Source organism: Neoarius graeffei, chromosome 12 (genome assembly GCF_027579695.1).
Source record: "Neoarius graeffei isolate fNeoGra1 chromosome 12, fNeoGra1.pri, whole genome shotgun sequence".
NCBI classification, from domain to species: Eukaryota; Metazoa; Chordata; class Actinopteri; order Siluriformes; family Ariidae; genus Neoarius; species Neoarius graeffei.
Genome location: NC_083580.1, coordinates 71,862,624 through 71,885,106, shown reverse-complemented (window position 1 = coordinate 71,885,106; position 22,483 = coordinate 71,862,624). Strand labels below are relative to the sequence as shown.

Here is a 22,483-nt window from a genome sequence, read left to right as displayed (position 1 = left end):
CAGTTAAGATGTGATTCTCTCTCTACCATTCAACAATTATGTATCGATGGTCATACGGGTCATGAATAAATAAAACAAAACATTGCATGACTGAGGTAATTAACCCTGTTAGCACTGACTGACCAGAAACATCGATTAACATTCATTATTGGGTCATTCCACCAATTAAGCCTTAATAAGACCCAAAGTCTTTGTATGCACCAATTTAAGGCAATTAAGACTGATCTGGGAACATAACGAGACTTTGGTCCAGTTTGGGTTGTTCCTGGTCGAATTGGTTACGTTCATTAAACAAGCCATAAATTTGATTCTGTTAACGCAGTATTATAAGGATAATGCTCTCGGTATTATATGTTCACTGTTTGACTGGGAAATACACCACTCGTATTTTTAATATGAGCTCCATCCGGGACATGGAGAACAAAAACTGGGACAAATCTCTGTACATCACTCGTGAGGAAATCGATGAATTGTTTTGATAAATTTGGGGACTTTTTGTTTGTGAATGTGTCGATATAATAAAAAGAAAATCACATAATATTGGCTGGCTTTTTTCATGGTATAGAGATCTTGCAGTCACGTGACCGGAAAGTATACAGCCGCCATCTTGTCAGTAAAAAACACAGCTGAATACTGCTGCACTCGTGTACAGAATGGATCAATTTCAACCGACGGACTACACTGCTCATTTTTCTAATGAATAGATAACTAGATATATGTCTAAAATAAACGACCTACAGATTAGTGACCCTTATGGCTTTCCGGACGTAGTTTTCACGACCGTGTCAGTGGATGTTGAACTGCCAGCGGAATACCCAGATGTGTATAATCACCTCATCAACTTTCCCTCGCTGTTCAGTGGTGAAGCACTGCATGCTTATAAATCTCTGGACAGTTATCTTTACAGAAATTCAGGATTTGTCAGCGACTCAGATGTGGCATCTTGTAAACAAGAAAATAACAATCCTCATTGGACGAGTAAGTCACTTAAGTATTACTAGTACTGATAACACTGACCAGCCGATTATAGAATAGAATAAGGTAATTCCAGCTGTAATTCCAAATCGTCCGTCTTGTTTACCATGGATCTGGCGTTGGAGAGGTAGAGGCTTAGCAGTGGAGATTTGAGTGGCTGTTTTCTGAGCTTAGTCAACAGGCCGGCTCCGCAGCCTGGCTTTTGCTTCCGCTCCCGGCACCGCCTCCTTCGCTTTGCTTCCGATGACAATCCACGGAGACCCCGCTGGTCTCGCTATCTCGTCCGGAATGTTGTGCATGCAATGGAAATCGCTACAAACCGTCATTTTCTACTGGAAACCAATGTCCAGTAAGTCCATATGGTTGTAGTGGATATTGAAGTCCGGTACAGACAAACAACACGCAAAAATACACACAAAAAACATAAAAAACGTGCACAGGTAGGGAGAGCTTGTAGCCGCAGCCATTGTAGTAGAATTGTACATAGTAGGGTTTTCCAGAAGAAAAGGTGGAAGTAGAAGTAGAAGGCGGAAATATGGCGTTTGACCGACAAGATGGCATCTGTCACAATCTGGATCGGCTGTGACGTCACATGCAAGTGCTCCATATCAGATATATTCCATTCAGCTAGCATGATATTGAACAAGTCGAAGACGAGTAGCTGAATGGAATATATCTGATATACCATGAAAAAAGCCATTATTATTATTATTATTATTATTATTATTCATACACATTCCTTTCAGGTGTTCAGCGCGTCTTTCTCTTTCAAAAGTCTTTCAAAATCTTCTGTAGTTACCAAAGCAAACCTGGCGGCCATGTTTGTTTGCTTACAAATTGTCACAGTCGCTCGCTAGTATGGAAGTTTTACATCTCCGACGTGCGACGTCATGTTGTCTTGATAACCATGCAATATTGTAAACCATATTCAACACTCATTCTCCACTGGGTAGCGTGACATAGGAAAAGCAATATGCTAACAATATTGCATGCTATCGAACCAAATGAATCCCGCTACGAAGAAGAAGGAAATAGAACACATTTTTATTCCATGGAAAAAGTGTCCTGTATATATAATAAGTAACAATATTAAAATACTGTGGGGGGCGGCATGGTGGTGTAGTGGTTAGCGCTGTCGCCTCACAGCAAGAAGGTCCGGGTTCGAGCCCCGTGACCGGCGAGGGCCTTTCTGTGCGGAGTTTGCATGTTCTCCCCGTGGGTTTCCTCCGGGTGCTCCGGTTTCCCCCACAGTCCAAAGACATGCAGGTTAGGTTAACTGGTGACTCTAAATTGAGCGTAGGTGTGAATGTGAGTGTGAATGGTTGTCTGTGTCTATGTGTCAGCCCTGTGATGACCTGGCGACTTGTCCAGGGTGTACCCCGCCTTTCGCCCGTAGTCAGCTGGGATAGGCTCCAGCTTGCCTGCGACCCTGTAGAACAGGATAAAGCGGCTACAGATAATGAGATGAGATGAGAAATTAAATGTGACAGAAAAAAAAATGTTTGTATCTGAGCAGCATATTACATAAGCGAGCACTTTTCAGATTAAAAAAAGAAAACATAATGAGGACTACTGGGTTTTGGTGCAAAATTAAGGGAATTTTGTCTCACATCAAATATTGACTTAGTTTCATTTATTATGGCTTACTGATTACTGTTTATAGTATATATTTTTTCATGCTGAAACATTTCATTTCATTATTTTAAGCCATTTTTGGTCTACAGCATTTCTTTATATGTGCCTAAGACTTTTGTACAGTACTGTAGATCTATGTCAGGGGTGGGCAATTATTTTTTCCATGGGGCCACATGAGAAACAGAAAATTTTGTGGAGGGCCGGACCAAAAGCCTGAACTAAATTCTGCATAATATTAATTGTATTTCTTTATATAAAGCAATAAATATAATTGTTTTTACAAGCTGCTAAGACTGGTAAGAGTATGGAAAAAACGAGGTTGCCTTACAAAAAATGTCATTTATTCAATCAAATTTCCCAAAACAATGCTTAACAAAATGTGAACGTTTGTACCATTTTTTTTCAGTCACATTCACCCCAAAACACAATAAAGACACCACAATATTGTCTTTCTCCTCCAAATATCAAGCAAGATACATCATATTATAATAATGATGCCCACATTTGTAGTCTAATCACCTCATTTGGTGTTTTTTATTTGTTCAGTGAGAGAAATCTCGTCTCTGTTGGTCTTTAACGAGTGCATCAGAGTCAGGTTGAATGTCTGAGGTGGAGATGCGAAGCACAGCTGACAGATGATCATCAGTCGATTCGGTGTAGGAATCAGATCTACAGATCGGCTCGGGCTCCGGCGCCTGCTGGTGACGTCACACTATGTGATTGGCTGGACCGTTTGAAGGATGACGTACAAGTTTGTGGTTGGTCTGGACAAATTACGGAAGTAGTTATCGCGGGATTAGGTTTCGTGGGATTTCATGTCATGTTCATGTCGCGCGCATTGCGTTTTTGTTGAACACAACTTCAAAATAAAAGCAATGCACATTCAGTCCATGCATGAGGTAAAATTAGAAAATACATTTATTTTGTAATTTCTAATTAACCTTACGCGGGCCGGTCAGAATGAACCAAAGGGCCAGATGCGGCCCGCGGGCCGGAAAATGCCCAGGTCTGCTCTATGTTAATATTCTTTGTTGTGGCTACTGCCTCATAGAGGCTATAGCCACTATGTCATCGTGTTGTAAGAATGAGTATAACAATAGCACACTGCGCATGCGCAGACACACACAGGTGTTCTTATTAAAATGGCCGGTGAGTGTATACAATTCAGTTCACCATTCGAAATAAATGGACTAGACTAAAGAAATCGCTTTCAGCCATGTTTATACTTATTACTGAGAGAAAGTGCGTTCCTATTTTAAAATCTACTCCAGGTCGTCCCCTTTTCCTCGCCTTCTTCGGCCAGTGGTCCCATGTGTGATGTCGATGTGACGCACTTCCGAGTTGTTACAGGAAGTTGTCGAAAAGAGTATTGAGACCACTGAGCTCTAGCGCCGGGCCATTTCCGGGAAATAAGAGTTTGGGTCATGGCGACAGCGTGTGTATGTCAGCCTCGGTTCGGAGGTTTCAGTTTCGAAAACTGTAAGAGGTAAGAGTAGAATAATATAAAGTCCAGACACTTGGCATATTTTACTTCTGTGATTTTTAAATTGTTCATTTTTGGATTACGCTTCATTTTTGTCTCTACTGCCTCAGAGTAAATATACGTATATGCTATATTTACTGTATGGACGTGGTATCAGAAAACAATTTTATTTACAAGCAGTAGCCACATGGACCCATAGGGTACATATTTTGAACTTACCAAAGCACTGGACAAAAAAGAATGGGTCAAAAGGACAGTTTCAAAATTCCTGACAAAAAACAAGGACAGAGTTCACGAATAAAAGGGACACGAGTGCCACAAGTTTTATGGATAATTGGTGATTAAAACCGCAAACTGCAAAAGAGCTGTTCTTCTTCTCAGTGTTGTATCGCTCACACTCACCTATTTACTGCTTCCTAATCATCTACACAATTATCCTGAATATCTCACACATGCAGTAATAACCTCATTGCTAACAGTATCCGACATGCCAATCAACTGCTTCAAACCAAGTGTCAGATGGTGCTTTAGGATCTAACCACTCAAAAATAACCAAATCTAACATTTCTATCAAAAGAGATAAACAGCATCTGTTGCCAAATGTGATCTCCTGTTATTATTGCATCGCTATTGGGAATGCTGGGACATAATGTTCTACTTTGTTCATTAATTCATTCTTTCGTCCGTCTTCAGTAACCATTAAAGTAACTTTGTCCAGAATCTAAGCATCATATGAGCATCTGGCAGATCATATTCCGTTCAAATAAAGAATTAGCAGCATGGTATGTTTTTATGGTAATACTCTGGCTTGAATTTGCAAATGCACTGATAAGTATAATAGGAAATCAAGGACAAGGTTTCTATCCTGGTCAGGGTGGATCTGGAGCTTATCCTGGGACTATTGAGAGTGAGCTGGGAATACACCATGAATGGGTTTCCAGTCCATCACAGGGCAACATGAATACACATTCACTGAGGGGAAATTTAGCCTCGCCAATCCACCAACAGGCAAGAGTTTGGGACATAGGAGGAAACTGGAGAACCTGGAGGAACCCCACATGGACAAGTAGAGAACATGTGCAGCTCCACACAGGCCACAGGTAGTAAGCTGAGCTCAGGATTGAAACAGAAATCCTTGAGCTGTGAGGTGACCACGCTGCCTGCTTCACCACTGTGCTAAATTTATTCTAGTTGATACACACAAAGCAAGTCCAACTCAACACTAGTAGCATTGACAGGATGCCTCCATCAATACTATCTCAGGGAAGCCATGGTCGAATGGTTAGAGAAGCAGTTTTGGGACCAAGGGGTCAGCAGTTTGATTCCTTGGACTAGCAGGAATGGCTGAAGGTTCCTTGAGCAAGGCACCTAACCCCCTGCTGCTCTGGATAAGAGTGTCTGCTAAATGGCGTTAATGTAATATGTTTAATCCTTCTTGTTATGAACTGGTGCACCTAAAATATTGTATATTACAAAACGCAAAGGAAGCTATTGAAGAAAACCTATTTTAGATATTTGCCCATGACCCCATTTGAATAAATTCCAGAATCTAATGAGTTCATCTTCTGGTTACAAGGATAATTCCATATAAATCCTACAAACATTCAAGCACTCATGCTAATAGGGGAAGCCGTAACCTAATGGTTTGAGAAATAGCTTTGGGACCAAAAGGTTGCTGGTTCGATTCCCTGGACCAGCAGGAATGGCTTAAGTGCCCTTGAGCAAGACACCTAACCCAACTGCTGCACTGTTGTTGCTCTAAATAACTGCTAAATGCCTATAATGTAATGTAAGGAGAACCTTGGACAGATATACGCATGGAAAGACAAACAGACAGACTGATGCTGAAAAATGAGCCTTGAGTTCCTGAACATGAAGCTGTAACGAAGGAAGTCGTTGAAGAAAACCTATTTCAAACATGTGACCTCGACCATCTCACCCACAAAATGAATCAATCAATTCTATATAAATCCCACAATCAACCGCTTGTTAAGAACTCGTAAAGAATTGAGTAAGAAAACTCAACTCCTACTACGGAACCTGAAGATATTAAAATGTCTAGGACATCATCTTAAAGGAAATAATGAACCTGCTTTTCAATAGGAAACACAACAAACCCCAAAGGAGGAAAGAAAAGGACATGTTTTGCAATGTTTCCATTGAATCACACACACACACCAGCATACAACCTAGAAGACATCAACACCTTTATTAACAACACTGATGTCGTGAAGTGACTGCAACAATCTGAAGATCAAGTACGACCTAAATACGCTTGAGACCATAACACCTGATAATAAATCTCCAGGACCTGGTGCTTACCTTCCTCAATTCCACCAGCGTGTCTGTTCCTAGAACCAGCCTTAAATAGATTACCAATGAAAAATGAAACAAAACTCTGCCTACAGATAAAAATACTGCCCTGAGTTTACTTCACGTATAACCCAATAGAGATTCTGCCTTTTCCTCCAGCTACTGCTTCCTATCACTCATTAACGCTGACACAGAAATTATTAAGGTGCCAGCTGCCAGAATGAAAAGTCGTCCCATCCATAACTCATCCTGATCTAAAAGGGCTTCATTAAAAGCACGCAGGCATCCGCTGACACATACAGTCTATTGAACCGAATGCATTACTCATCTCGGCAAAAGTTAGACATCTGAGAATGCAACCGCTAACTTTTTTTTTGCGTTTATTAAACAAATAAAGTGTCTATACATCACGTTCAGTCTCAAACAGTAATTATAGGTGAGTATCAATAATTCTATTCCAGTGCTGTTGATTTCTTGTGTTTGATTGGTCGGTTAATCAAGTGATATACAGCTCTGACAGTAGTGCCAGTTTGTGAGTTTATATTAATGTGATTCTTTTTGTTCTAATACATTATTGTCATGTTGTAGTCCTTGAGACTGGTCTTGATCTCAAAAGTATTTTTTGAAGGTCTCAGTCTCGTCTCGGAATTGACCACATTTTTATTCGGCCTTGTCTCAGTCTCAGACGTACAGTGGTGCTCGAAAGTTTGTGAACCCTTTAGAATTTTCTATATTTCTGCATAAATATGACCGAAAACATCATCAGATTTTCACACAAGTCCTAAAAGTAGATAAAGAGAACCCAGTTAAACAAATGAGACAAAAATATTATACTTGGCCATTTATTTATTGAGGAAAATGATCCAATATTACAGATCTATGAGTGGCAAAAGTATGTGAACCTTTGCTTTCAGTATCTGGTGTGACCCCCTTGTGCAGAAATAACTGCAACTAAACGTTTGCGGTAACTGTTGATCAGTCCTGCACACCGGCTTGGAGGAATTTTAGCCCATTCCTCCGTACAGAACAGCTTCAACTCTGGGATGTTGGTGGGTTTCGTCACATGAACTGCTCGCTTCAGGTCCTTCCAAAACATTTTGATTGGATTAAGGTCAGGGCCTTGACTTGGCCATTCCAAAACATTAACTTTATTCTTCTTTAACCATTCTTTGGTAGAACGACTTGTGTGCTTAGGGTCGTTGTCTTGCTGCATGACCCATCTTCTCTTGAGATTCAGTTCATGGACAGATGTCCTGACATTTTCCTTTAGAATTCGCTGGTATAATTCAGAATTCATTGTTTCATCAACGATGGCAAGCCATCCTGGCCCAGATGCAGCAAAACAGGCCCAAACCATGATACTACCACTACCATGTTTCACAAATGGGATAAGGTTCTTATGCTGGAATGCAGTGTTTTCCTTTCTCCAAACATAACGCTTCTCATTTAAACCAAAAGGTTCTATTTTGGTCTCATCCGTCCACAAAACATTTTTCCAACAGCCTTTTGGCTTGTCCACATGATCTTTAGCAAACTGCAGATGAGCAGCAATGTTCTTTTTGGAGAGCAGTGGCTTTCTCCTTGCAACCCTGCCATGCACACTGTTGTTGTTCAGTGTTCTCCTGATGGTGGACTCATGAACATTAACATTAGCCAATGTGAGAGAGGCCTTCAGTTGCTTAGAAGTTACCCTGGGGTCCTTTGTGACCTCACTGACTATTACACACCTTGCTCTTGGAGTGATCTTTGTTGGTCGACCACTCCTGGGGAGGGTAACAATGGTCTTGAATTTCCTCCATTTGTACACAATCTGTCTGACTGTGGATTGATGGAGTCCAAACTCTTTAGAGATGGTTTTGTAACCTTTTCCAGCCTGATGAGCATCAACAACGCTTTTTCTGAGGTCCTCAGAAATGTCCTTTGTTTGTGCCATGATACACTTCCACAAACATGTGTTGTGAAGATCAGACTTTGATAGATCCCTGTTCTTTAAATAAAACAGGGTGCCCACTCACACCTGATTGTCATCCCATTGATTGAAAACACCTGACTCTGATTTCACCTTCAAATTAACTGCTAATCCTAGAGGTTCACATACTTTTGCCACTCACAGATATGTAATATTGGATCATTTTCCTCAATAAATAAATGACCAAGTGTAATATTTTTGTCTCATTTGTTTAACTGGGTTCTCTTGATCTACTTTTAGGACTTGTGTGAAAATCTGATGATGTTTTAGGTCATATTTATGCAGTAATATAGACAATTCTAAAGGGTTCACAAACTTTCAAGCACCACTGTATGCCCCTTTTCCACCAAAGCAGTTCCAGGGCTGGTTCGGGGCCAGTGCTTAGTTTGGAACCGGGTTTTCTGTTTCCACTGACAAAGAACTAGCTCTGGGGCCAGAAAAACCGGTTCCAGGCTAGCACCAACTCTCTGCTGGGCCAGAGGAAAGAACCGCTTACATCAGCGGGGGGGGGCGGAGTTGTTAAGACCAACAACAATAACATGAACGCGAAAGATCACCATTTTTAAGCGACAAGAGGCAGCAGCTGTACAAACGCGAAGTCATCCATTATTATTGTTGTTGTTGTTGCTGCTGCTGCTTCTTCCATGTTGCTTTTGCTTTGATATTCGTGCCAAGGTTTATGCAAACGTAGCGATGTAACTGACGTATACAGCGATGTAATGACGTATACAGCGACGTAACTGACGTATACAGCGACGTAATGATGTGGCTCCGCTTAGCACCGTGAGCTATGGAAAAGCAAACTGGTTCTCAGCTGGTTCGCAAGTTGAATGAGTTGTGAACCAGCACCAGCACTGGCCCCGAACTAGCCCTGGAACTGATTTGGTGGAAAAGGGGTAATAGAGGATTCTGGATTTTATTTCAAGACCAGAACTGTGGAGATTTCAGTAAATTGCCTGTGTATTGTCTGAATTATTTGTTCACATCGTGACTGCAATTGGTTGTAAAATTTCCTGCTTCAAATGCAACCAATAATGTGACTCATTGCTAATTTGAAAGTTTTCTTCCTGTTAACGACCATCACCCCTCACCCCCCTTCACACCCACTGGTCTCGCCCTGCCTTGGTCTTGATCTTGACTTGATCTCAAGCCTTCAAAGTCTTGGTCTTGTCTTGGTCTCAATACACTCTGGTCTTGGTCATGATTTGATCTCACCCCCCTCAAGGTCTTGGTCTTGTCTTGATCTCGATACACTTTGGTCTTGGTCTTGACTTGGTCTCAACCACTCAAAATCTTGATCTTGTCTTGATCTCAACCCCTCAAAGTCTTGGTCTTGTCTTGATCTCAATACACTCTGGTCTTGGTCATGACTTGGTCTCAGTTTAGGTGGTCTTGACTACAATGCTGCGTTATTGTTTCTATAGTAACAGCTCATACACTTGGGATTTTTGTATTCTGGATGCTCCAAATAAACAGAGAATATGGGTGCAATCATTAGCAGGGCTTCCATTGATATTTTTTGCAAAATAGAAGCGATATTTAAAAAAATAAATAAATAAATAAATCACAAAACAATTGCGAATGGTCCATGTTTCCATTATATGATTTAAGCTTGTTTTTCTCCTCTCACAATAGTTCTAAGCGAGCGCTTTTTTCCCTAGAAAGGTAGCATTTCCATTTGCTCTTCATATTGTCTTGCAAAAACTTTTTCCGTTTTAATTTTCAAAATATTGCTTTATCAAATCGTCACGTAGGCATAAAACTTTTTCCTGATATTTGAGTGGTTTTTTTGAAATTCATGTGTTTCCATTCCTTGTTTTTTTTAGTTTGCAGTTTCAAGTTGCACATTAGGGCGGCACGGTGGTGTAGTGGTTAGCGCTGTCGCCTCACAGCAAAAAGGTCCGGGTTCGAGCCCCGTGGCCGGCGAGGGCCTTTCTGTGCGGAGTTTGCATGTTCTCCCCGTGTCCGCGTGGGTTTCCTCCGGGTGCTCCGGTTTCCCCCACAGTCCAAAGACATGCAGGTTAGGTTAACTGGTGACTCTAAATTGAGCGTAGGTGTGAATGTGAGTGTGAATGGTTGTCTGTGTCTATGTGTCAGCCCTGTGATGACCTGGCGACTTGTCCAGGGTGTACCCCGCCTTTCGCCCGTAGTCAGCTGGGATAGGCTCCAGCTTGCCTGCGACCCTGTAGAACAGGATGAGATGAAGTTGCACATTAAGCAGTTTAATGGAAACAGAGCTACTGATATAGTGACTCTTGGAAGGAGTCTCCAGTGTCAGCACTTTGTAACAGACAGAAGTAAAGCTCTAACTTTAAGTTTTCCAACACTAGAAAGCTTTCAGGACAGATCTTTATGAAAAAAAAAGAGACGGTGATGAGAGAACAACTGTTTATATAGATGCTACAACATAAGCGATAACAGGAAGTTGTCTCACAATCTCATCTCATTATCTCTAGCCGCTTTATCCTTCTACAGGGTCGCAGGCAAGCTGGAGCCTATCCCAGCTGACTACGGGCGAAAGGCGGGGTACACCCTGGACAAGTCGCCAGGTCATCACAGGGCTGACACATAGACACAGACAACCATTCACACTCACATTCACACCTACGGTCAATTTAGAGTCACCAGTTAACCTAACCTGCATGTCTTTGGACTGTGGGGGAAACCGGAGCACCCGGAGGAAACCCACACGGACACGGGGAGAACATGCAAACTCCACACAGAAAGGCCCTCGCCGGCCCCGGGGCTCGAACCCAGGACCTTCTTGCTGTGAGGCGACAGCGCTAACCACTACACCACCGTGCCGCCTTGTCTCACAATATTAAATGCAATTAAAAAATATATATATAAAAGCATGATGTGCTTTGTGTCAGTACTGGCAGATTGCTATGTTTTAAGAGGAAATGCTATTATCAGAAAATAATCCTCTTCAATGCTGCATCCCACCATGCCATGGTTGATTATTATCCTGTAACAGCATCCGCTGTCATGTTTTATTCCTCACATGTCGAATTGCATGGTGGCACTAAGCAGGGATGCCCACTGTCCTGCTTCCTATTTGGCATTTTAATCAAACCCTTATCCACAAATATATGTCAAAATTCAGTGTAAACATTAAATCATTCATGATTCATACATGAAACCCAAAGCAGAAGATCTGTGTGTCTATATGCTTATGATATATTTCTCATCCAGCAATATCCCAACAATATCCTTCCTTCTCCGAACCTTCCAATTACTTCGTGGAGCCAATTCACCATCACTGCACAGGAGGCAACGGTCCAAACACGCTGTCAGCATCACACGCTTGGGTATTTAAGATGTCTTTCCAACTGTCAGGTTTGTTTATATTTTATTTTAACTTTACTATTAAAAGCAATAGATACTGATCTCCCACCTTGTCTCTTGTTGACTATAATTAAAGTGATAACACATCGGGAAATCAGAAACAGTTCCCTGCCCAACTAATCCTCACACCACCACCAATCCCCACCACCTCCTCCACCAACAACAATTCCCACCCACCAACCAGCTCTTCCCTGACATACAAAAGCAACCAACTTGGGAAGGTGAACGCTAACATGATTATCCTCTGTTACCCCTTTTCCACCAAATCAGTTCCAGGGCTGGTTCGGGGCCAGTGCTGGTGCTGGTTCACAACTCGTTCAACTTGCGAGCCAGCTGAGAACCAGTTTGCTTTTCCATAGCTCGCGGTGCTAACGGAAGACACGTCATTACGTCCCTGTATACGTCAGTTACGTCGCTACGTTTGCATAAACCTTGGTGCGAATATCGAAGCAAAAACAACATGGAAGAAGCAGCAGCAGCAACAACAACAACAATAATAATAATGGATGACTTCGCGTTTGTACAGCTGCTGCTTCTCGTCACTTAAAAATGGCGATCTTTCGCGGTCTTGTTATTGTTGTTGGTCTTAACAACTCCGCCCCCCCCCGCTGACATAAGCGGTTCTTTCCTCTGGCCCAGCAGAGAGTTGGTGCTAGCCTGGAACCATTTTTTCTGGCCCCAGAGCCAGTTCTTTGTCAGTGGAAACAGAAAACCCGGTTCCAAACTAAGCACTGGCCCCGAACCAGCCCTGGAACTGCTTTGGTGGAAAAGGGGCATTAGAAACATGAAACGAGCCAACCACATCTTTTCAAATTTTTGCTTCACAAGGCAGCATAACACACTCGCAAAGCGCTCTCTACCCTCTTCCACATACATGAACTCACAGACACTTATGACATCGCTACTTGCCTTTCTACAATATGACTACAGTTCAACTGAGAACCTGTCTCCTACTACTAGAAACCAAACTACTGAATCGACACATTTATTAGCTCATCCGGCCGACAGGTGTCATTCACATTTCATGAAAGTCACTTCTTCTCTCTCAATTCTTCACCAATTTTTATTCTTTTTGGCAGGAAGATCAGTCTGCCTGGGGTGCATAGAGCTTCTACCCAAATTTGCATAATTGCAATTAATAACAAGTGTTGCCAGGCAAAAAAAACCTCGCCCGGCAGCACTTATTTTATACCTATATGTTGATAATGGTAATATTTCTCAGTCATCAGCTGTCAGGTTATAGTCCAATGAAAATCCATGACCTTGAGTTTAACATTTCAAAGTCATTCAAAGTCAAAGCTCATGGTGCTAAATGAAAGCCCATATGCCACTTCCTGCAAGTTGATAATGGTAAATATCTGTCTACCATCAACCGTTTTCAAGTTACAGCCCTCTGAAAATCCATGACCTTGAGTTTGACCTTTCAGTGTCACTCAAGGTCAAAGATCATGGTGCCAAATGAAAGGCTATATGGGAGTTCCTATATGCTCATAATAGTAAACATTTGTCTTTCAGCAACCATTGTTGCGTTATAATGGAAAATATGTTATTTTGACCAAAAGGTTGACCTTTCCAGTGAGCTTGACCTTCACCTTGACCCGATTACCCCCAAAATTTAATCAGATAATCTATGGACCATTGCCCAACTACTCTGAAAATTTGAAGTCAATTGGTGCAACCATCTAGATGCTAGATTGTTAACAGGCAGAAACAAACCACACTGATTACAATACCTCGCCCTGCTTACTCCGTCACGGGCAAGGTAATGAAGATATGGAGTAATTAATCAATCCCTAACGAGCAGTTTCCACACAAATTGCTTCTTCTCCCTCAGTTCTTCACCAAATTTGATTCTGGCATGAAGGTAGGGTACCTAGGGTGCATATAACGTCTACTCAGATTTGCTTAATTACAATTATGAATGAAGTTATGGACTAATTAATCCTTAATGAGCAGTTCAACAAAAATCGCTTCTTCTCGGTCAATTCCTCACCATTTTGGATTCTTTCTGGCAAATAAGTTGCTATTCCTAGGGTGTATATAGCTTCTATATATAGCTTGTATATAGTGTATATAACTTGCAACATTTATTGCGCAAGGTGGCCCACTTTAGATCGTTCCTTCCGGACTAGGCGGGGCCGGAGTGAGCTACGCTGTCACTGATGGTCTCGTTAATACATACCATTTGATTTCTCTAGTTCTTACAGACATGTACTCACTCATTAGACTGACTGGCCATATTCCACTACCATCTTTCGTAGCTACCCTTGACTCGCCTCACCCCCCCACCAGCACTGCCTGTATTTTAACCCCACACCACAGGTGTATTCTGAGCCCGTCAGCACGTCAGGACCTTCTAAGCCTCTTAAGCCAAAACCCCCCTGCAATAACCAAGCCAATGTTCCTCGAGAATTGCCCAGGCCACTTAACACCACCGGCAGGGACTCTGTGTGGCCCTGCTGTGTACACTAACCACAAAAAGACTTTCACATCTCACACAGGCACATACATATGCTTTCACACACACACACATTCTACAACACACAGTTACAGTCTCCTATTAACTTCATATTATTTTGTTCTAAGTTGCTTTTATTGTTTTTTGTTTTTCCTGATTGGCTGAGGCACATTCAAAGTTGCTCAAGGTGCACCACTGCACTAATATATATATATATATATATATATATATATATATATTAGTGCTGTCAAAAATGTCGCGTTATTAACATGTTAACTTGACTCAATTTTAACGGCGATAATTTTTTTATCGCGAGATTAACGCTCTGTGACATGATGCCACGCCCTGCACAGCCAGAGTCCTCTGCCCTCCCCAGAAGAGCCACGGTGCTCGGCTTAGGTTTCGTTTTCCCATCGGCGGCTCCAGCCCCACTTTGCAGTGGCTGTGACAAGACGTGTTATGCTCTGCAATAAAAAAAAAAAACATTGGTACAACCAGTGTTCGAACTATGCCGATATTTTCGGGGGGGTCCCTTTTTTTTCCCTGGGGGGGGGGTGCTTGCGCTTGTCTCAGAGCGCGGATCTCCATCGCACGCTCACTTCAGATATGCAAATGCTTCCCGTTACACACGATTGCTATGTCAATAAACATCATTTTGCCAATATTTTAGAGACCCCCCAACATTTCCCAAATCATCTTTTCAAGGGATCTCATGTCTGTTTCAGGGGATCTCGGATCCCCCGAGTACCCCCGTAGTTCGAACGGTGAGCAAGCCCATTCACTTTTTTATGCTGATAAGAGAATTACAATGGTTTTTCATGTGACAAAAATGTGCGATTAAATTGCGATTAATCGCGAGTTAACTATGACAGTCGCGACATTAATCGCGATTAAATATTTTAATCGCTTGACAGCACTAATATTATATATATATATATATATATATATATATATATATATATATATATATATACACATATACACACACACAGTATATATATATAAAACACACCACACAGGGTGTTTCAAAAAATTTGATATCATTTCACAATCTAATAACTTTGCCAATTCTTGTTCAATTGACCTCATTTTAACAGCATGTCTGGAAACAGGCCAAAATTTTATGTTTCATGTTTTTTTGGTTTAATCTTTTTCGGTATAGAAATGCCATTCACAGGAAAAGAAAAGGAGTTTTGTGTGTTAGAGTACGCTCAAACACAGTTGAATAAGACTGCAGTGTGCATTTATGAGAGAATTCTCTAAAAATGCACCAACTGCAATGCGGATTTGGACACGGCACAAAAAGTTCAAAGAGGAAGGCTGTCTGTGCAGGGCAGAAGGATCTGGACGACATGTGCCGTGTCTCAGGCGGTGCGCATATTGAAAATTTGCGAAATCGTTCATGGAATCCACATACCTTTGAATTTCTCATTCAGATTTTGAGGAATAAATCTTATATTGCTCAACATTAAGCCTGCTCAGTTTCATTTGCCTGGACCATGTAGTTTCTGGGATATTTACGTCTCAAATAATATTAGATTTTTTGAAACACCCTGTGTGTGTATCTATATATATATATATATATATATATATTATATCTCATCTCATTATCTCTAGCCACTTTATCCTGTTCTACAGGGTCTCAGCTGACTACGGGCGAAAGGCGGGGTACACCCTGGACAAGTCGCCAGGTCATCACAGGGCTGACACATAGACACAGACAACCATTCACACTCACATTCACACCTACGCTCAATTTAGAGTCACCAGTTAACCTAACCTGCATGTCTTTGGACTGTGGGGGAAACCGGAGCACCCGGGGGAAACCCACGCGGACACGGGGAGAACATGCAAACTCCGCACAGAAAGGCCCTCGCCGGCCACGGGGCTCGAACCCGGACCTTCTTGCTGTGAGGCGACAGCGCTAACCACTACACCACCGTGCCGCCCATATGCAATACAGTGCTGAGTTGTGTTGAAAAATATCATTGTGTTCGGGATAATGCATTTGCTAAGTCCTCAAAAATAACTTATTCGGTCATTGTTAAGGCCGGGCTAAATTCATGTGTTTTGGTTGCTTTTGTTTTGGGTTTATTTTTTCTTTCAAACCCTTAAACTATTTTTCCACTAAGCAGTTTTAGCCTGTCAATCCAACTTCATTGGTTTCCAGAGTGAAGTATAATGAATAAACCCTGCTGTTTAAAACAATGTTGTATAATTATAGTGCAAAAAGTGACATACGCACTGTATAAACTTTTCACGAGGAGAAAAAAAGGGGAAAAAAAAAAACATCCCAAAAATGTGGGAAAAGTGGATGACAATCTAATTCATGTTAATCAGTAATGTTTGTTGAGCTATCGAAAGCAGGGTGATGGAGAAAACAAGCTGCATTGCCACTGATTAAAACTGTCACACATGCATCTTTTCCTTAGGCAGTCTCTCAGTAAGAGCCTTCTGAATTTGCTCGGCTGTATCTCGCGATGTAGACAACAGTTACAGTTGCTTACTTAAAATCATAAAGTTATCAAAATAGATTTTCTCAATAGCTGCAAATGAAAATTTCATCGTGCCTGAAAATCCAATTACTTCTGGATTCATAAACAAGCATTAATGGATTATGCAGAGATCAAATCTAATCATGATGCCATTTGTTTTAGCGTTTCTATTAGTCAGAGCGAAGGCAGGAGTTAAGCATCTTTTTCTCAATGTCTAGACTGAGTGCAGAAAATAATAAATTGAGAACTGCTGAGAAGGATAAAGGCGTGTGCTGCGTTTCACCTTGCCCGGCGTATTCTACCGTCTTGGGCCCGTAGTGCATCCGTGCTTCCTGCTCGTAGGCTTTAAGTGTCTCGCTGGAGCTATAGCATTTCTCTGGGTCCACGCGACACTCGTCTGTGTCCATAGAGGACGTGGCGTAGTGAGGCTCATTCCTGCACCTGGGTCGTGTCAGGGAGCGGTGCCGCTTCTCCTTCATGTCCATCCCAGCAGCAAATAATCGGCAATGTTGATTATGTTAGTCACCTGGAAAAAGGGATGAAGAAACGAAAAAATAAGTGTGAGTGCAAATTATTTTCTCACCTCTGAAAAGGATTTCCAAGAGTTACAAGATCTAGATTTTTCCCCAAGACACGAGATATTAAGCTGACCAGCAAGGCCCAGTCTGTCAAAATGAACCATTTCCTTCTGTCACTGCAAATAGTTCCAAAAAAAAAAAAAAACTAGCAGGGCACTTGGAGTGCATACTTCCAACAAGCCACATATTTTCAATATCAAACTCAAAATCTCTTGAACCTAGGATAATCCTAAAGCTGTCCACCAAATTTCATCCAAATCTGTTCACTAGTTTTTGAGTTACGTTGGGAACGGACAAAAAACATGGATCCACATACAGATTTGGAAGTCCATCAAAATCTAATCAATTGTTCCTTGACCCATGGCTCACCTTTACTCAAAATTTCTTCAAAATTTGTTTAGTACTTTGAGTTACATTGGGAACAAACAAACAGACAAACAAACAAACGAAAAGTCGTGCAGCGCATGATACTTGCAAAAATCACAAAGAAACGGAAGTTATGGCCGATTAGGTGTTTTTACAAGATTTGACCTTGACCCACCAAAAACTAATAATGTCTTTGTGTGACCTCAGTGAGTTGTCTTGTGCATTTTGGTGAAGACTGGTCAAGAAATGACGACGCTAGAGCACCAACAAACAAACGGACAAACGGACAGATCAACATACTTGCAAAAATCTCTGATTTTCGCAAGTAACGAAGGCAAAACCATAACTTCCTCCAACAAAGTCGGTGGAGGTAGCAATGGCTTGCGCTCTCGTATGTAAATCCTGTAACCTTGTTTGATTTTCTCAGTGATGAATCACATAGTATGAACACCTCTCTGCCCAGTAGCAAGAATAACACTGAGAAACAGCCAATGAGAATCCAAGAGAAAACTGATCAGTTGTCATGCGCAGCAGATCCCTGAATCCGGTTCATCTTCCATCTGTTTTTGGTTTGTGTTGGAGAATGAGGGCGAAATGTAAATTAAGTTCGAATGGTTTGATTCAAAATTATTTGGCATGTCATACCCAAATGATGGTCAGGAACGGCAAAAACAAACACAACATGATTCCTGGTCCTCCAGCAAAGTACCAACTTCAACAAAGTTGGCAGAGATTACATGGTGATGTCACCAATAAAGTGTCTTATTCACAGTGGTGTATTATAACAAAGTGGAAATACAGTTCTGTGCAAAAGTCTTACAGTAGGCACATGTAAAGAAATGCTGTAGACCAAAAATGGCTTCAAAAATAATGAAATTAAATGTTTCAATATTTAAAAAAAATACTGTAAACAGTAAGCAGTACTAAATGAAACAAAGTCAATATTTGGTGTGAGACAAAATTCCCAAGTCTGTAGGTTTTACTGAGCATCTTACAGAACCAGCCACAGTTCTGGACACTTTGACTGTCACACTCGCGTCTTAATTTTGCACCAAAACCCAGTAGCCTTCATTACCTCGCCCGTGACGGAGTAAGCAGGGCGAGGTATTATAATCAGTGCGGTTTTTTGTGTCTCTGTCTGTTAAGTCAAGTTTATTTGTATAGCGCTTTTAACAATAAACATTGTCGCAAAGCAGCTTTACAGAATTTGAACGACTTAAAACATGAGCTAATTTTATCCCTAATCTATCCCCAATGATGAAGCCTGTGGCGACGGTGGCAAGGAAAAACTCCCTCAGACGACATGAGGAAGAAACCTCGAGAGGAACCAGACTCAAAAGGGAACCCATCCTCATTTGGGCAACAACAGACAGCATGACTATAACATTAACAGTTTTAACATGAAGTCAGTTTCGTTGATGTTATAAACTCTTCATTGATGGAAACTTGAGTGCAAAACTGTTCATGACAACTTCAGTCCTAAAGTTAGCAAGTCAACTGTAGTCCTCAGCCATAAAAGCATTACTGTAAGAGTCCAGAGCGTCCTCCAGGTGTAACCCTCAACAGTCCTCATGGGGCCGTCCTCCACAGGAGCAATGCGATAAAACTCCGACCAGACACAGGGCACCAGGATGGATCAAGCAGGTCCGAGGGGCAAAAGAGGCCAGCATCTCAATCCCAGGACCAACATGTAAGCAATCTAGCATCTAGACAGTTGCACCAATTGACTTCAAATTTTCAGGGTAGGTGGGCAATGGTCCATAGATCACCTGATTAAATTTTGGGGGTAATCGGGTCAAGGTGAAGGTCAAGCTCACTGGAAAGGTCAACCTTTCGATCAAAATAACATTTTACATTATAACTCAAAAACGGTTGCCAATAGATAAGTGTTTACTATTATGAGCATAGAGGAACTCCTATATTGCCTTTTATTTGGCACCATGATCTTTGACCTTGAGTGACCTTGAAAGGTCAAACTCAAGGTCATGGATTTTCAGAGGGCTGTTATTTGAAAACAGTTGATGGTAGACAGATATTTACCATTATCAATTTATACGAAGTGCCATATGGGCTTTCATTTGGCACCATGATCTTTGACCTTGAGTGACCTTGAAAGGTCAAACTGAAGGTCATGGGTTTTTCAGAGGGCTGTAACTTGAAAACGGTTGATGGTAGACAGATATTTACCATATCAACACATTAGTAGTCCCATATGGGCTTTCAGTTGCCGCCATGACCTTTGACCTTGAATGACTCTGAAATGTCAAACTCAAGGTCATGGATTTTCATAAGACTATAACCTGACAGCTGATGATGGAGAAATATTACCATTATCAACATATAGGTATAAAATAAGTGCTGCTGGGTGAGGTTTGTTTTGCCTGGCGACACTTCTTATGTTTTCTTTTTTTAATGGAATATACTGCTCGGATTCAAACTTTTTTTTTTTTTTTTTACTGTAACATTAAACTTTGTGCTGGAAAATGAACGTTTGGAGAGAAACTCTAAAATATTTTTGTCCTGACTCGATAATGTATTAGTCATACAATAGAAATCTAGAACAAAAGTTTGTATGAAAAAAAAAAAAAAAACCCATAGGGTGCCTAAGGCCCTGTCCACACGGCAACGGATTCAGGTGAATCTGATAAAATTGTTTATCGTTTCGGCCTGGCGTCCACACGGCACCGGCGTTTTGGGTGCCCCAAAACAATATTTTTTGAGAACGGGTTCCAGAGTGGAAAAATCTGGCAACGGCGCCGTTGCGAAGTCGTCTGGATGAGTAGAACGGATTTGTTTACGATGACATCACAACCACATGACTAGAACAAGCAGCACTCTTGCTGTTTTGTATGAACCACTGCATTGCATTCACTTTTGTATACAGCTTTTCTTTTAAATAAACACGTAACTGAACCATTTCTTGAATTTCTTTTTTTTACTGGATAAGACTGCTTTTCAAAATGTTCACACACAATATAAAAAGTTATATAAATTAGATAAAAATGCTTTTCAAAATGTTCACACACAATAAGAAAATTAAGTTATATAAAACTATGCACACTAATAAAACTAATTTGTACACACAGAAGGCACGATTTCCTCGCATAGTCGCAGCCATCTTCTTCTTGTTGTTGTGTGTTTGTTCCTGTGAGTGCTTCACGCCGGGTAGAAGAAGGGCTTTATGCGCATGCGTCCTACTTCTTCTATTGTTCTGGTGTCTCCGATGGGATCGTCTTACAGCGCCCCTAGAGGTGTGGCATGTGTATTGCATCGTTTTCAGCAAGCGTTGCGTTGCCATATGTACCTGATATTTTACTGATCCGTTGCCCATGTGGACGCGATATTTTTTTTTAATAAAATCTCGTTGCCGTTGTCGTGTGGATGTAGCCTAAGACTTTTGCACAGTACTGTCCATTTTCGGAATATTTAATGAATTTACTTGTGTATAAATATTTGCCAACTTTAACGTGTCCCTCACTCCATCCCAAAAGCAAATGGTTCTTTTTTTGTTCTGCTACATTTTCACACAGGCCTTTGTTACTTACTATAATTTTAACTCCTCTATGCTGCCCACTCTCCATTATTTCTCAGCTTCACCCAATCTGACAATCAGCTCCCACTGCTCAAAGATCACACTCATTTTATAACCATGACCGATTTTTATCTCAACAAGGAAAAAAAAACTCCAAGTGGGGTATCACTAGGGTAGGAAAGCCGTTCGAGTTTGGTATTATCATTAGTTTACAGTTTGTTGATTTCTCCAACGTTAATTATGTATACTGAATTTAGCCTCGGAAACTATATTTTCCAACAACATACTGTAGCCAAGTTGCAAAGTAGCTTCTAGCAGCCCTATTGAGGACCACGATGAAGTGAGTGAAATGTTCAAAACAACAAAGAAAACATGACACGGCATGCTGTTATAGGAAAATAATCAACTATTGCCAAAATGGACTCTTTTCCAATAACATAACAGACACAAGTTCATGAAAGCAGGACGCAAGTGCGTACAAGTCAAACGTAGCTTGGATCAGACCAGAGGCGTAGCTACAGGCAACTGCTTGGGGCCCCGAGGTTTGAAGGTCCTTCTCAAAACTATACATGTATAATATATTTGAACAAGCGCATTAATATAAAGGTGTGACTTGAATTATAATCAGTACTGTCAGTATTGCTAGTTTAGAAAATGAATCAATGCTCTCAATACCTGACCAATGAGAATCAAGAATTCAACAGTGCTGTGGTAGAATAACATTCAGGCAAGGTCAGATAGAGATAAATGTCTACATGAGTAATTTCCTCATAGATTTCCTTAAAGCGAGACGGCCTTTCGAATTCATAAAATCGGTGAAATTTAGTTCCCTCTGAAATGTGGTCATTGTGATAGATGTTTATTTCTGTAATATTTCAAAATATCAGGCTGTTCTGTGGTTGGGATGTTATTTAATTTGAGGGGATTAAAGCAAATAAATGTGCATGAAATCACTCGCTTCAGCAGTCAAGCAGACAGAGGAAGTCCGTGTGCGTGTGTACGCATGCGCAGGTTTCCCTTTGAGCGTGCACTGACAGTTCCATCATTCTGTCGCTAAACAAACAGCTGATCACACCGAGGTGCTCGCTGACCGCTGATATTTGTTAGTTTGACATTTCCTTTCCTTCGTATATAACATAACGTCTTTTCTTCTCGCTTTCTTTCCGTTACTGTAGTCAGTCTTTCACGTTTCATTCGCACACTCGCGTCCTCCATTTTCCTCTCCTGTTTCAAATTTGTATCCCACAATGCCTTGGGTGAACGGGGAAAGCCCACCATGTGATGCATGATGTAGTATCTTGAATCGGGTCATGGTGAAGCAGGAAAAAATA

The 22,483-nt window shown here is 41.2% G+C and overlaps 1 protein-coding gene across 1 annotated transcript in view; it reads right to left on the bottom strand.

Moving 5' to 3' along the window:
• Window positions 1-22,483, bottom strand: part of tenm2b (teneurin transmembrane protein 2b) — a 704,289-nt gene that overhangs the window by 576,121 nt on the left and 105,685 nt on the right. The window contains exon 2 of the mRNA XM_060936361.1: window positions 16,960-17,202. Within this exon, the coding sequence (XP_060792344.1) occupies window positions 16,960-17,161 (202 nt within the window). The 5' untranslated portion in view covers window positions 17,162-17,202. The remainder of the gene's footprint in view (window positions 1-16,959; window positions 17,203-22,483) is intronic.